A 14,659-nucleotide genomic window follows, 5' to 3' on the forward strand; every position below is an offset into this window, starting at 1 on the left:
AAATGACTTCAATCAGAGGACTGTGAATCTTTGGAATTCTCCACCCCAGAGGATTGTGGGTGCTCCACCGCTTAATACATTGAAGGCCGAGATTGGTAGATTTTTGGTTTCTCAGGGAAACGGGGAATATGGGGAATGGAATGAGGCCCAAGATCAGGCAGGATCGTATTGACTGGCAGATCAGACCGCCCGGCCGACTCCCGCTCCTTTTTCTTTGTTCTTGCGCAAATACAGCCTAATAGGGAAATCACATCACCCTGTTTCACTCACTAATCAGGCAATGATACCACCATCAATCAATAATAGCCTGCCTCAAAATGCCAGTGATAAACAATGACCGTATACAATTTAATTCTTACCACAATGATGGCTATTCTTCCACCAACATCTCCAACTACAGTGATGGGTGGCTTCTCTTTCGGCATCATCACTGCACAATGAAAAGAGACAGGTTACTTGTATCAAGCACGCTGTGGCCAAAAAAGTTCCTTCTAACCGCCTCTCTGGGAGTAAAACAAAAGGCACATTCCACACAGGCAGCATGTTATAGACACCATTTTATCAATTCTCTTAGAAGATCATGCACAATGCAGCTTAGAGAAGAGGCTGTGCCGACAGTGGAGCTGGAGAGGGAAGAGGGTTTAGGTTATAGTTTGTCAATTAAAGGGATTGGTTGCTTTGCAGTTGTACTTTAACCCAAAACATGTTAGGGGTCCATTTTTCCATTGCCTTAAGAATCTTGAATACCCCAGATCTCCTTTCCCCACTGGAAACAATTCCAAGCTCTCCAACCTCTCCTTGTAGTTACGAGCTGGGCTTGTGCGCTGCCTCTAATACCTCCACATCTTTGCTGCACTGCGATCAGCAGAACTGTAGGGCTGGGCACAGCAAGACTTTGCACTGAATCATCACTTTCTAAGATTTGTGTGTCTTTTCTTTCTGGTGTTACACATTAGTGTATGGTCTGCACACACCATCATTGTAGTAAAATGTTCAATTTCACAAGGAAAAACACAGAGACAAAGCTATAAATTGAGCAGCAGATACAGAAGGGACATCTAATGTGTCGCCAGGTCCAAACTTCAGAACTTTGTTGCTGCTGATGAGCAGGGCAAACCAGGGTCAACAGTGGTGAGGGCTCCAATAATTCCCAATTGATTCATACTCTCAATAAATGTTGAAGTGATATACCCAGTCTGGAAACAAAATCTAAACACGATCAGAAAAGGTGCAAGGTCTGACAGCAGTAGTGTGCGACCCAGAGTGCTTCACAATGAGCTTCCTGTTGCAGAATGTGCATTTTATTCATCTCCTGTATCATGAGAGAACTAATTCATAGCATGCATTCACAAATGGCAGAATGAAGGTTCCTTTATTCCAACACCACCCAAGCTTTTCAAACACTGATAACTGAAGGTTTGGGTTGAGCCTGGTTACTCTTCAGCCGCCTCATTCATTGTTTATATGGCACAAGTGCAAAGAAACCAGTTCCAATATCCCAAAAGCTCTCACCACCTAACAAAAGCCAAACATACAACACCCAGCAATCAGTCTGAAGGAATGCTCCAGTGGTTGCTGTGTGTGGTGTACGCAATAGTCAAACGTCATTACTACAAACCCAAGCACAACCGGTAGATCAAAGCTCATCAATGCTTCACCAGAACATGGCAGGTTTGTATGAATGAGTTTTGAAACTGTGCGGAACTGGAAAGTTTGATGGACATGGGCTCCCTGTGCTATTCCCCATCCTTTTCCAAAGCTCAAACCTGGTGTCCTGCGCTTCTCAAGACACTTAACATAAATTTTCCTTCTCCTTGGGTATTACTGGTGATTACTTGGGTATTACCCACAGATAACAGCTGTGGAGGAAGAATGAATGGTCCAGTCCGGCACAGTATTTGAAACATGCAATACATGGCTAATCACAGCATCAGGAAAGCAGAACAAAATGTGTGTAAAAGACCACAGCTCAGAGTAAACTCTCAGCCTTTACTGCAGAGGTTTTCAAATGCTCCCATTTCAGGGAGACCACGACCATTAGCACACTGCTGGGCACCCCCATCCTAACTGGCAACAGCTGACCAAACAAAACAGACCCTAACCCTAACCCCACCAGAAACATCAACCCATTGAATCAAAAAACAAATACAAAACCTGACACCCCCTCTCTCTCCCCCACCCACCCCACCCAGTGTTTGCAAATCAAGTATTACAGAGTCCCCATACTGCAATATCAAGCACACTATTACAAGTCTAATAGATGTACTACCACGTACAGAACGGAAAATGTAAGAGCAAACTGTTGTAGTTAAGGGGTCAGTATTGTCAGGGATTTTAACTTTGCACAATGCAAAAGGTACAAATTCCAACCAGTTTTGAAAATTTACCACCAAAAGCCTTGGCTGCACTGGATCCTGCTTCCCAGGGAAACAATACCCTTGAGAAGTAAGTTTAAGCCCACGGGTGTCCCTCCCTCTGGACCAGAAGCTCCGCATTCAAATACCACTTCAGGGTTTGATGGCTGTGGAAGGTGTGTTTGGAACATGGCCAAACAGGTTTAATATCCAGCCTGCAAATCCTCCAAAGGGCCTGATGTCAGGAGGAGAGCTTCCTTTTCAGCCAAACTGCAGAAGGCAACTGCAAACCACTGCCCTACTTCACCAAGCACAATCATGGACCAATCCCATAGGAGTCCAGGGTCACCAGCACCTCCCTCAGGCTTGGTGCCTGCAGGAGGACATGGAGGTGGGGATGAAAACCTTTCTCCAGTCACTGCGACAACAACATGAGAATTAAATCAATATACAAATTACAACGGTCTCAGATAACATCAGAATACTGTCAATGCACTTGGGGTTCATTGATAACAAATCAGCCCAAGTCCAGACTGAAAACTTGAAGGGTTTGAAGGACAAGAGGTTTATTACTGGTTCCTCATCGACATGTGAAACATAAATCTCATACCCAGTTCCTTTCAGACAAATCGGATTGTTTGTCTTGGGCAGTTTATCAGCTGATACTAATGACACAAAGCAGGAGCTTGCTTTTTTTCACCTTTACTGACGTTCTCAGAACAGCACCCCCAAGTTTTATTCCTTCTGTATTTGCATTTTTAAAATCTCTACAAACATGCCAATACTGCTGAAGGATATGCTCGTTTTAAAAAAAGAGAATTTCTATTTGATTAACAGGACACTGACACTATGGTCCTTCCATACATTTAGGAAAAATGTGAGAAATTCTGCTTCACTGGTTATTCAGTCTGACACTCAAGGCCCCTCCATGGTCAACTGTCCATTCAAACATGCAGATAAAAAGCTGCAAATCACAAACAGCCCTGCTTAACCCAGAACCAGACCTCGCACAAATTTAAATGGAAGAATTATACTCTCGTACTTGGAAGCTCAATGCCAGGAAACGGAACTTGCAGCCTATGTACAGCTAAAAGCACAAACGCACAAAGGCAGAACATAAATTAATAAAACAAAACAAAGTTACAATACAACATAATGTGAAGGAGTAAAAGCAATGGAGTCAAACACACACAGACCTTCTGTATATCAGCTGGTGAGAGGGCTATTAAATTCCACTCCCATCTAACACACTTTGTAATTTCAAGCAACCAAACTGACATTAGAACCTGGCAGGTTCGCAAGCATCATCTGAAGGAGATGCAATCAATTTCCTGGAATGTAAACCATAGCTATGGTGAAAGTGAAGTCGGCAGCAGAGGCTGTCAGCTGCCAACCATCCCAGACCACAAAGCAATTTCAGGTGAAATTAGATCATCAACTGAGTGACCAGATGTATGAGCATCTCCAATGGCTTCGCTGGTTGAGAGTCACGGTTCCAGCTTTCATTCCTTGGATGTAATTTCATTTCACGGCACAGCAATTACAGCATTGTAACTGGATTCACTGCCTCGGGGGGCGGGCGAGAGCGGGGCCGGGGGCGGGCGAGAGCGGGGGCGGGCGAGAGCGGGGCCGGGGGCGGGCGAGAGCGGGGCCGGGGGCGGGCGAGAGCGGGGCCAGGCGAGAGCGGGGCTGGGGGGGGGGGCGGGCGAGAGCGGGGCTGGGGGGGGGCCGGGCGAGAGCGGGGCTGGGGGGGGGCCGGGCGAGAGCGGGGCCGGGCGAGAGAGAGCGGGGCCGGGGGCGGGCAAGAGCGGGGGGGGCGGGCGAGAGCGGGGCTGGGGGGGGGGGGGGGGGTGAGAGCGGGGCTGGGGCTGGCGAGAGCGGGGCTGGGGCGGGCGAGAGCGGGGGCGGGCGAGAGCAGGGCTGGGGGGGGGGCGGGCGAGAACGGGGCTGGGGGGGGCGGGCGAGAACGGGGCTGGGGGGGCGGGCGAGAGCGGGGCTGGGGGGGCGGCGGGCGAGAGCGGGGCCGTGCGAGAGCGGGGCTGGGGGGGGGGGGCGGGGGGCGAGAGCGGGGCCGTGCGAGAGCGGGGCTGGGGGGGGGGGGCGGGCGAGAGCGGGGCCGGGCGAGAGCGGGGCTGGGGGGGGGGGGGGCGGCGGGCGAGAGCGGGGCCAGGCGAGAGCAGGGCCGGGGGCGGGCGAGAGAGGGGCCAGGCGAGAGCGGGGCTGGGGGGGGCGGGCGAGAGCGGGGCTGAGGGGGGGGGGGCGGGCGAGAGCGGGGCTGAGGGGGGGGGGCGGGCGAGAGCGGGGCTGGGGGCGCGGCGGGCGAGAGCGGGGCTGGGGGGGGGGGGGGGGCGGCGGGCGTGAGCGGGCGAGAGCGGGGCCGGGGGCGGGCGAGAGCGGGGGCGGGCGAGAGCGGGGGCGGGCGAGAGCGGGGCCGGGGGAGAGCGGGGCCGGGGGAGAGCGGGGCCGGGGGAGAGCGGGGCCGGGGGAGAGCGGGGCCGGGGGGAGAGCGGGGCCGGGGGAGAGCGGGGCCGGGGGGAGAGCGGGGCCGGGGGAGAGCGGGGCCGGGGGAGAGCGGGGCCGGGGGAGAGCGGGGCCGGGGGAGAGCGGGGCCGGGGGAGAGCGGGGCCGGGGGAGAGCGGGGCCGGGGGAGAGCGGGGCCGGGGGAGAGCGGGGCCGGGGGAGAGCGGGGCCGGGGGAGAGCGGGGCCGGGGGAGAGCGGGGCCGGGGGAGAGCGGGGCCGGGGGAGAGCGGGGCCGGGGGAGAGCGGGGCCGGGGGAGAGCGGGGCCGGGGGAGAGCGGGGCCGGGGGAGAGCGGGGCCGGGGGAGAGCGGGGCCGGGGGAGAGCGGGGCCGGGGGAGAGCGGGGCCGGGGGAGAGCGGGGCCGGGGGCGGGCGAGAGCGGGGGCGGGCGAGAGCGGGGCAGGGGGCGGGCGAGAGCGGGGCCGGGGGCGGGCGAGAGCGGGAGCGGGCGAGAGAGAGAACGGGGCCGGGGGCGGCCGAGAGCGGGGGGGCGGGCGAGAGCGGGGCTGGGGGGGGGGGGGCGGGCGAGAGTGGGGCTGGGGGGGGGGGGGGGGGCGGGCGAGAGTGGGGCTGGGGGGGGGGGGGGGGGGGGGCGGGCGAGAGTGGGGCTGGGGGGGGGGGGGGCGGGCGAGGGCGGGGCCGGGGGGGGGGCGAGAGCGGGGGCGGGCGAGAGCGGGGCCGGGGGCGGGCGAGAGCGGGGCCGGGGGCGGGCGAGAGCGGGGCCGGGGGCGGGCGAGAGCGGGGATGGGGGCGGGCGAGAGCGGGGCCGGGGGCGGGCGAGAGCGGGGCCGGGGGCGGGCGAGAGCGGGGCCGGGGGCGGGCGAGAGCGGGGCCGGGGGCGGGCGAGAGCGGGGCCGGGGGCGGGCGAGAGCGGGGCCGGGGGCGGGCGAGAGCGGGGCCGGGGGGCGGGCGAGAGCGGGGCCGGGGGCGGGCGAGAGCGGGGCCGGGGGCGGGCGAGAGCGGGGCCGGGGGCGGGCGAGAGCGGGGCCGGGGGGCGGGCGAGAGCGGGGCCGGGGGCGGGCGAGAGCGGGGCCGGGGGCGGGCGAGAGCGGGGCCGGGGGCGGGCGAGAGCGGGGCCGGGGGCGGGCGAGACCGGGGGCGGGCGAGAGCGGGGCCGGGGGCGGGCGAGAGCGGGGCCGGGGGCGGGCGAGAGCGGGGCCGGGGGCGGGCGAGAACGGGGCTGGTGGCATGGGGGCCGGGGGCGGGCGAGAGCGGGGGCGGGCGAGAGCGGGGCCGGGGGCGGGCGAGAGCGGGGCCGGGGGCGGGCGAGAGCGGGGCAGGGGGCGGGCGAGAGCGGGGCAGGGGGCGGGCGAGAGCGGGGCAGGGGGCGGGCGAGAGCGGGGCAGGGGGCGGGCGAGAGCGAGAGCGGGGGCGGGTGAGAGAGAGAGCGGGGCCGGGGGCGGGCGAGAGCGGGGCTGGGGGCGGGGGGGGCGAGAGCGGGGGGCGAGAGCGGGGCTGGGGGGGGGGCGAGAGCGGAGCTGTGGAGGGGGGCGGGCGAGAGCGGGGCTGGGGGGGGCGGGCGAGAGCGGGGCTGGGGGGGGCGGGCGGGCGAGAGCGGGGCTGGGGGGGGGGGCGGGCGAGAGCGGGGTTTGGGGGGGGGTGGCGGGCGAGAGCGGGGCCGGGAGCGGGCGAGAGCAGGGCCGGGCGAGGGCGGAGCTGGGGGGGGGGGCGGGCGAGAGCGGGGCTGGGGGGGGGGGGGCGGGCGAGAGCGGGGCTGGGGGGGGGGGGGCGGGCGAGAGCGGGGCTGGGGGGGGGGGGCGGGCGAGAGCGGGGCTGGGGGGGGGGCGGGCGGGCGGGCGAGAGCGGGGCTGGGGGGGGGGCGGGCGAGAGCGGGGGGGGGGCGAGAGCGGGGCTGGGCGGGCGAGAGCGGGGCTGGGGGGGGGCAGGCGAGAGCGGGGCCGGGCGAGAGCGGGGCCGGGGGCAGGCGAGAGCGGGGCCGGGGGCAGGCGAGAGCGGGGCCGGGGGCAGGCGAGAGCGGGGCCGGGGGCAGGCGAGAGCGGGGCCGGGGGCAGGCGAGAGCGGGGCCGGGGGCAGGCGAGAGCGGGGCCGGGGGCAGGCGAGAGCGGGGCCGGGGGCAGGCGAGAGCGGGGCCGGGGGCAGGCGAGAGCGGGGCCGGGGGCAGGCGAGAGCGGGGCCGGGGGCAGGCGAGAGCGGGGCCGGGGGCAGGCGAGAGCGGGGCCGGGGGCAGGCGAGAGCGGGGCCGGGGGCAGGCGAGAGCGGGGCCGGGGGCAGGCGAGAGCGGGGCCGGGGGCAGGCGAGAGCGGGGCCGGGGGCAGGCGAGAGCGGGGCCGGGGGCAGGCGAGAGCGGGGCCGGGGGCAGGCGAGAGCGGGGCCGGGGGCAGGCGAGAGCGGGGCCGGGGGCAGGCGAGAGCGGGGCCGGGGGCAGGCGAGAGCGGGGCCGGGGGCAGGCGAGAGCGGGGCCGGGGGCAGGCGAGAGCGGGGCCGGGGGCAGGCGAGAGCGGGGCCGGGGGCAGGCGAGAGCGGGGCCGGGGGCAGGCGAGAGCGGGGCCGGGGGCAGGCGAGAGCGGGGCCGGGGGCAGGCGAGAGCGGGGCCGGGGGCAGGCGAGAGCGGGGCCGGGGGCAGGCGAGAGCGGGGCCGGGGGCAGGCGAGAGCGGGGCCGGGGGCAGGCGAGAGCGGGGCCGGGGGCAGGCGAGAGCGGGGCCGGGGGCAGGCGAGAGCGGGGCCGGGGGCAGGCGAGAGCGGGGCCGGGGGCAGGCGAGAGCGGGGCCGGGGGCAGGCGAGAGCGGGGCCGGGGGCAGGCGAGAGCGGGGCCGGGGGCAGGCGAGAGCGGGGCCGGGGGCAGGCGAGAGCGGGGCCGGGGGCAGGCGAGAGCGGGGCCGGGGGCAGGCGAGAGCGGGGCCGGGGGCAGGCGAGAGCGGGGCCGGGGGCAGGCGAGAGCGGGGCCGGGGGCAGGCGAGAGCGGGGCCGGGGGCAGGCGAGAGCGGGGCCGGGGGCAGGCGAGAGCGGGGCCGGGGGCAGGCGAGAGCGGGGCCGGGGGCAGGCGAGAGCGGGGCCGGGGGCAGGCGAGAGCGGGGCCGGGGGCAGGCGAGAGCGGGGCCGGGGGCAGGCGAGAGCGGGGCCGGGGGCAGGCGAGAGCGGGGCCGGGGGCAGGCGAGAGCGGGGCCGGGGGCAGGCGAGAGCGGGGCCGGGGGCAGGCGAGAGCGGGGCCGGGGGCAGGCGAGAGCGGGGCCGGGGGCAGGCGAGAGCGGGGCCGGGGGCAGGCGAGAGCGGGGCCGGGGGCAGGCGAGAGCGGGGCCGGGGGCAGGCGAGAGCGGGGCCGGGGGCAGGCGAGAGCGGGGCCGGGGGCAGGCGAGAGCGGGGCCGGGGGCAGGCGAGAGCGGGGCCGGGGGCAGGCGAGAGCGGGGGCCGGGCGGGGGCGGGCGAGAGCGGGGCCGGGGGCGGGCGAGAGCGGGGCCGGGGGCGGGCGAGAGCGGGGCCGGGGGCGGGCGAGAGCGGGGCCGGGCGAGAGCGGGGCCGGGGGCGGGCGAGAGCGGGGCCGGGGGCGGGCGAGAGCGGGGCCGGGGGCGGGCGAGAGCGGGGCCGGGGGCGGGCGAGAGCGGGGCCGGGGGCGGGCGAGAGCGGGGCCGGGGGCGGGCGAGAGCGGGGCCGGGGGCGGGCGAGAGCGGGGCCGGGGGCGGGCGAGAGCGGGGCCGGGGGCGGGCGAGAGCGGGGCCGGGGGCGGGCGAGAGCGGGGCCGGGGGCGGGCGAGAGCGGGGCCGGGGGCGGGCGAGAGCGGGGCCGGGGGCGGGCGAGAGCAGGGGGCGGGCGGCGGGGGGGCGAGAGCGGGGCTGGGGGGGGGCGAGAGCGGGGCTGGGGGGGGGCGAGAGCGGGGCTGGGGGGGGGCGAGAGCGGGGCTGGGGGGGGGCGAGAGCGGGGCTGGGGGGGGGCGAGAGCGGGGCTGGGGGGGGGCGAGAGCGGGGCTGGGGGGGGGCGAGAGCGGGGCTGGGGGGGGGGCGAGAGCGGGGCTGGGGGGGGGCGAGAGCGGGGCTGGGGGGGGGCGAGAGCGGGGCTGGGGGGGGGCGAGAGCGGGGCTGGGGGGGGGCGAGAGCGGGGCTGGGGGGGGGGCGAGAGCGGGGCTGGGGGGGGGCGAGAGCGGGGCTGGGGGGGGGCGAGAGCGGGGCTGGGGGGGGCGAGAGCGGGGCTGGGGGGGGCGAGAGCGGGGCTGGGGGGGGGCGAGAGCGGGGCTGGGGGGGGGGCGAGAGCGGGGCTGGGGGGGGGCGAGAGCGGGGCTGGGGGGGGGCAAGAGCGGGGCTGGGGGGGGGCAAGAGCGGGGCTGGGGGGGGCGGGCAAGAGCGGGGCTGGGGGGGGCGGGCAAGAGCGGGGCTGGGGGGGGGCGGGCAAGAGCGGGGCTGGGGGGGGCGGGCAAGAGCGGGGCTGGGGGGGGCGGGCAAGAGCGGGGCTGGGGGGGGCGGGCAAGAGCGGGGCTGGGGGGGGGCGAGAGCGGGGCTGGGGGGGGGGCGAGAGCGGGGCTGGGGGGGGGGGGCGAGAGCGGGGCTGGGGGGGGGGGGGCGGGCGAGAGCGGGGCTGGGGGGGGCGGGCGAGAGCGGGGCTGGGGCGGGCGAGAGCGGGGCCGGGCGAGAGCGGGGCCAGGGGCGGGCGAGAGCGGAGCCGGGCGAGAGCGGGGCCAGGGGCGGGCAAGAGCGGGGCCGGGGGCGGGCAAGAGCGGGGCCGGGGGCGGGCAAGAGCGGGGCCGGGGGCGGGCAAGAGCGGGGCCGGGGGCGGGCGAGAGCGGGGCCGGGGGCGGGCGAGAGCGGGGCCGGGGGCGGGCGAGAGCGGGGGCGGGCGAGAGCGAGGCCGGGGGCGGGCGAGAGCAGGGCCGGGGGCGGGCGAGAGTGGTAGGCAAAGTAATTGCCTTCGGTGGTAGGCAAAGTAATGGAAAGGGTACTGAAGGATAGGATTTCTGAGCATCTGGAAAGACACTGCTTGATTCGGGATAGTCAGCACGGATTTGTGAGGGGTAGGTCTTGCCTTACAAATCTTATTGAATTCTTTGAGGAGGTGACCAAGCATGTGGATGAAGGTAAAGCAGTGATTGTAGTGTACATGGATTTTAGTAAGGCATTTGATAAAGTTCCCCATGGTAGGCTTATGCAGAAAGTAAGGAGGCATGGGATAGTGGGAAATTTGGCCAGTTGGATAACGAACTGGCTAACCGATAGAAGTCAGAGAGTGGTGGTGGATGGCAAATATTCAGCCTGGATCCCAGTTACCAGTGGCGTACCGCAGGGATCAGTTCTGGGTCCTCTGCTGTTTGTGATTTTCATTAATGACTTGGATGAGGGAGTTGAAGGGTGGGTCAGTAAATTTGCAGACGATACAAAGATTGGTGGAGTTGTGGATAGTAAGGAGGGCTGTTGTCGGCTGCAAAGAGACATAGATAGGATGCAGAGCTGGGCTGAGAAGTGGCAGATGGAGTTTAACCCTGAAAAGTGTGAGGTTGTCCATTTTGGAAGGACAAATATGAATGCGGAATATAGGGTTAACGGTAGAGTTCTTGGCAATGTGGAGGAGCAGAGAGATCTTGGGGTCTATGTTCATACATCTTTGAAAGTTGCCACTCAAGTGGACAGAGCTGTGAAGAAGGCCTATGGTGTGCTCGCGTTCATTAACAGAGGGATTGAATTTAAGAGCCGTGAGGTGATGATGCAGCTGTACAAAACTTTGGTACGGCCACATTTGGAGTACTGTGTACAGTTCTGGTCGCCTCATTTTAGGAAGGATGTGGAAGCTCTGGAAAAGGTGCAAAGAAGATTTACCAGGATGTTACCTGGAATGGAGAGTAGGTCTTACGAGGAAAGGTTGAGGGTGCTAGGCCTTTTCTCATTAGAGCGGAGAAGGATGAGGGGCGACTTGATAGAGGTTTATAAGATGATCAGGGGAATAGATAGACAGTCAGAGACTTTTTCCCCGGGTGGAACAAACCATTACAAGGGGACATAAATTTAAGGTGAAAGGTGGAAGATATAGGAGGGATATCAGAGGTAGGTTCTTTACCCAGAGAGTAGTGGGGGCATGGAATGCACTGCCTGTGGAAGTAGTTGAGTCGGAAACATTAGGGACCTTCAAGCAGCTATTGGATAGGTACATGGATGACGGTAAAATGATATAATGTAGATTTATTTGTTCTTAAGGGCAGTACGGTAGCATTGTGGATAGCACAATTGCTTCACAGCTCCATGGTCCCAGGTTCGATTCCGGCTTGGGTCATTGTCTGTGCGGAGTCTGCACGTCCTCCCCGTGTCTGCGTGGGTTTCCTCCGGGTGCTCCGGTTTCCTCCCACAGTCCAAAGATGTGCGGGTTAGGTGAATTGGCCAATGATAAATTGCCCTTAATGTCCAAATTGCCCTTGGTGTTGGGTGGAGGTGTTGAGTTTGGGTATGGTGCTCTTTCCAAGAGCCGGTGCAGACTCAAAGGGCCGAATGGCCTCCTTCTGCACTGTAAATTCAATGATAATCTATGATTAATCTAGGACAAAGGTTCGGCACAACATCGTGGGCTGAAGGGCCTGTTCTGTGCTGTATTTTCTATGTTCTATGTTCTATGTTCTATGAGAGCAGAGCCGGGGGCGGGCGAGAGCGGGGCGGGCGAGAGCGGGGCCGGGGGCGGGCGAGAGCGGGGCCGGGGGCGGGCTAGAGCGGGGGGCGGGGGCGGGCGAGAGCGGGGCTGGGCGAAAGCGGGCGAGAGCGGGGCTGGCGAGAGCGGGGCTGGGGGCGGGCGAGAGCGGGGCTGGGGGCGGGCGAGAGCGGGGCTGGGGGCGGGCGAGAGCGGGGCTGGGGGCGGGCGAGAGCGGGGCTGGGGGCGGGCGAGAGCGGGGCTGGGGGCGGGCGAGAGCGGGGCTGGGGGCGGGCGAGAGCGGGGCTGGGGGCGGGCGAGAGCGGGGCTGGGGGCGGGCGAGAGCGGGGCTGGGGGCGGGCGATGTGCAGAGAGCAGGGCTGGGGGGGTGCAGAGAGCGGGGCTGGGGGGGTGCAGAGAGCGGGGCTGGGGGGGGTGCAGAGAGCGGGTATGTTTGAATGAATGATGAAGTGTGCGAGAGAGAGAGACGGTGTGTAACTATAAAAGGTGTGATTTTCTACTTGCTCTCTTGCACAAACAACAGTACAAAACAATGGCACAAGCGTTAGTGCATTCAGGGAAGGGAAGGTTTGAAACCTTTCTGGGAAGAAAGTTTGAGAAGGAAAGTGTCGTGCGAGAGTGCCTTTAAGAACCGAATGTTTAAGCAATGTACCTTTATGAAAACAGTGATGTCATAGAGTGGGTGGTGCTCAGCTCAGGTCAGCCATTTTGCAGTTTAGTTTTGCAGTTTGAAAAGAGCTTGTGAGTGTCTGTGTTTTGCAGTGAGCTGGATTTGCTGTGATGTCTGCCATAAAAGACTATCTCTGGATCATTTGGGTGATTTAAACTTATGATAGTGAAGCCTTTAACCTGATGTGATTTTGTTTAAAGGTGTTAAGTCTCTTGGAAGTTTGAAGGAACATTTTAAGGAAGTATTTACTGTTGCAATATTTTCTGAGTTATCTTTGAAGTGAGGGGTGTTAAGAGATCCATGTTTATTTAAAATGTTAAGTTGAGTTCATGAAATAAACAGTGTTTTGTGTTTAAAAACCCACGTGTCCATAATTGTAATCCCACACCTAGGGAACAAGCCGTGTGCTCGGAAAAGCAACAAATACATTAAAGGGAGAGGTTGGTTGAACTCCATGATACATTTTGGGGTTGTGAAAACGCCTCGCCCATAACAAAAGAAACTGTGAACAGGACCGTATTTGGGAGCAGCTGATGGACCATAAAGAAACTGGAACTAGTTTTAGTGGCAGTAAAACAAATCATAAGCAATAGGTGTTGGTGCAGCACCTCCTAGCACAAAACATCTCTAAGCAGCAGCTATTGTTAAGTTTAGTTTTCAAAAGAAAAACATTCTGACTGTGCCCAGTTTCCAAGTATTTGTTATCAAAGTTAATGAACAAAATTGAAACGACTGCAACTCTAATGCAAGTGCCAGCTGCTGATATGGTGAGTTTATCGATCCCTCCCACAGCTTAGACACAGCCACCAGGAAAGATGTCAGATTCAGTCTTTCTACTTTTGATGTCTGAAGCTTTATTTTATTATTATTTGTTGTTTTATAAATTTAGAGTACCCAATTCATTTTTTCCAATTAAGGGCAATTTAGCGTGGCCAATCCACCCAGCCGGCACATTTTTGGGTTGTGGGGGTGAAACCCACACAGACACGGGGAGAATGTGCAAACTCCACACGGACAGTGACCCAGAGCCGGGATCGAACCTGGGGCCTCGGCGCCGTGAGGCAGCAGTGCTAACCCACTGCTCCACCGTGCGGTCCTTGATGTCTGAAGCTTTATGAGCATCTGAAACAGGCACAATCCTGAGAAACTGCAGCCGAGTATATTTCTTACATGGTAATTCCAGACCAGAATGTATTGATGTGTTCTTCACAGCTGGTGGTGAGTGACGCCCATCCACCATATCGTATTCTGCATACTGGGCCTCTCCGTGTATCACTGCCAGTCCCAGCCGTAACCTCTCTGCATAAGACTGCGCTCTGAAACACAGGGTGTCAAACAGACAGAAGCATGTCAAAGTTAAGCTTTTCTGTTATAACATGTATCTGGCTTGAAGTGCATGCTTGCTGATTCTGAAAATGGAAATCATTCTGAACTGGCACAGCGACCTATGTTGAGAAGTAAGGAAGCAATTATGTTAAAATCAAAGTGGTATCTTGTGCATAATGAACTCCTGACCACTCACCAACAGATCACAAAGAGAGTGGTGTGTGAAAATCAGCAGCATGCAAGATGCAGCCAAGCTAATGCCTCTAACCCCTGGGCAATTTTAAGGCACCAGTCTTCAAATGCAACGTGCATCTTACATAATCAGCGACGGATTTAACAGAGAACCTTATTTGTTTTCTCCAAAACAGATCCAGGTGTGGTTCTCTGTTATTTGAATCTGGCTCTGAGGGTAATCAGGCCAGTTACTTTCAGAACGAGTGTTGCTTTCAGAGGTCACAGCCACTCCGTTTGGATGCAAACCCATATGCTTAGTTTTTGCTGGAAATCATTTCTGAATTTGTGTTTGCAAAACCAACTGGTCAAAATTGTCATAGGGAGGGACAAGGGGTATTGGAGGCTTAAAAGTGGAGAAATCTCCAGGTCCGGATGAATTGTGTCCCAGGCTGCAGTGGGAGGTGAGGGAGGAGATTGCAGGGGCTCGGACCCAAATCTTTAATTCCTCTCTGGCCACAGGGGAGGTGCCAGTAGGACTGGAGAACAGCTGATCTGGTTCCGATATTTGAGAAAGGCTGTAGGGATAAGCCAGGGAATTACAGACCAGTGAGCCTCACGTCAGTGGTGGGGGAACTATTAAAGAAGATTCTGAAGGAGAGAATCTATCTCCACTTGGAGAGGGAAGGTTTGATCAGGAATAGTCAGCATAGCTTTGTCAGAGGGAGGTCATGCCTAACAAATTTGATTGAATTTTGAGCATGTGACCAGGTGTGTAGATGAGGGTAGTGCGGTTGATGTAGCTGGATTTCAGCAAAGCCTTTGACAAGGTCCCACATGGGAGATTTATTAAGATGATAAATGCACACGGGATACAGGGGGATTTGATAAGGTGGATTCATAATTGGCTGAGCTGTAGGAGACAGAGGGTGATGACAGACGGCTGCTTTAGTGACTGGAAGTCGCTGCCCAGTGGCGTACCGCAGGGATCTGTGCTGGGTCTCCTATTATTCATTATTTATATAATTGACATAGATGCCTTGCG

At 62.4% G+C, this 14,659-nt stretch overlaps 1 protein-coding gene across 1 annotated transcript in view; it reads right to left on the reverse strand.

The window, feature by feature from the left end:
- Positions 1-359: 359 nt before the first annotated feature.
- The window catches only part of LOC140407468 (phosphoribosyl pyrophosphate synthase-associated protein 1-like), a gene marked incomplete at its 3' end in the record, with an annotated part of 29,064 nt that continues 14,764 nt past the window's right edge, over positions 360-14,659 (reverse strand). Inside the window, exons 6-8 of the mRNA XM_072494930.1 lie at positions 13,288-13,433; positions 3,397-3,441; positions 360-430 (exon numbers count right to left, since the gene is read on the reverse strand). Of these exons, the coding sequence (XP_072351031.1) occupies positions 360-430; positions 3,397-3,441; positions 13,288-13,433 (262 nt within the window). The remainder of the gene's footprint in view (positions 431-3,396; positions 3,442-13,287; positions 13,434-14,659) is intronic.

This window comes from Scyliorhinus torazame, unplaced genomic scaffold (genome assembly GCF_047496885.1).
Source record: "Scyliorhinus torazame isolate Kashiwa2021f unplaced genomic scaffold, sScyTor2.1 scaffold_1550, whole genome shotgun sequence".
Taxonomy (NCBI): domain Eukaryota; kingdom Metazoa; phylum Chordata; class Chondrichthyes; order Carcharhiniformes; family Scyliorhinidae; genus Scyliorhinus; species Scyliorhinus torazame.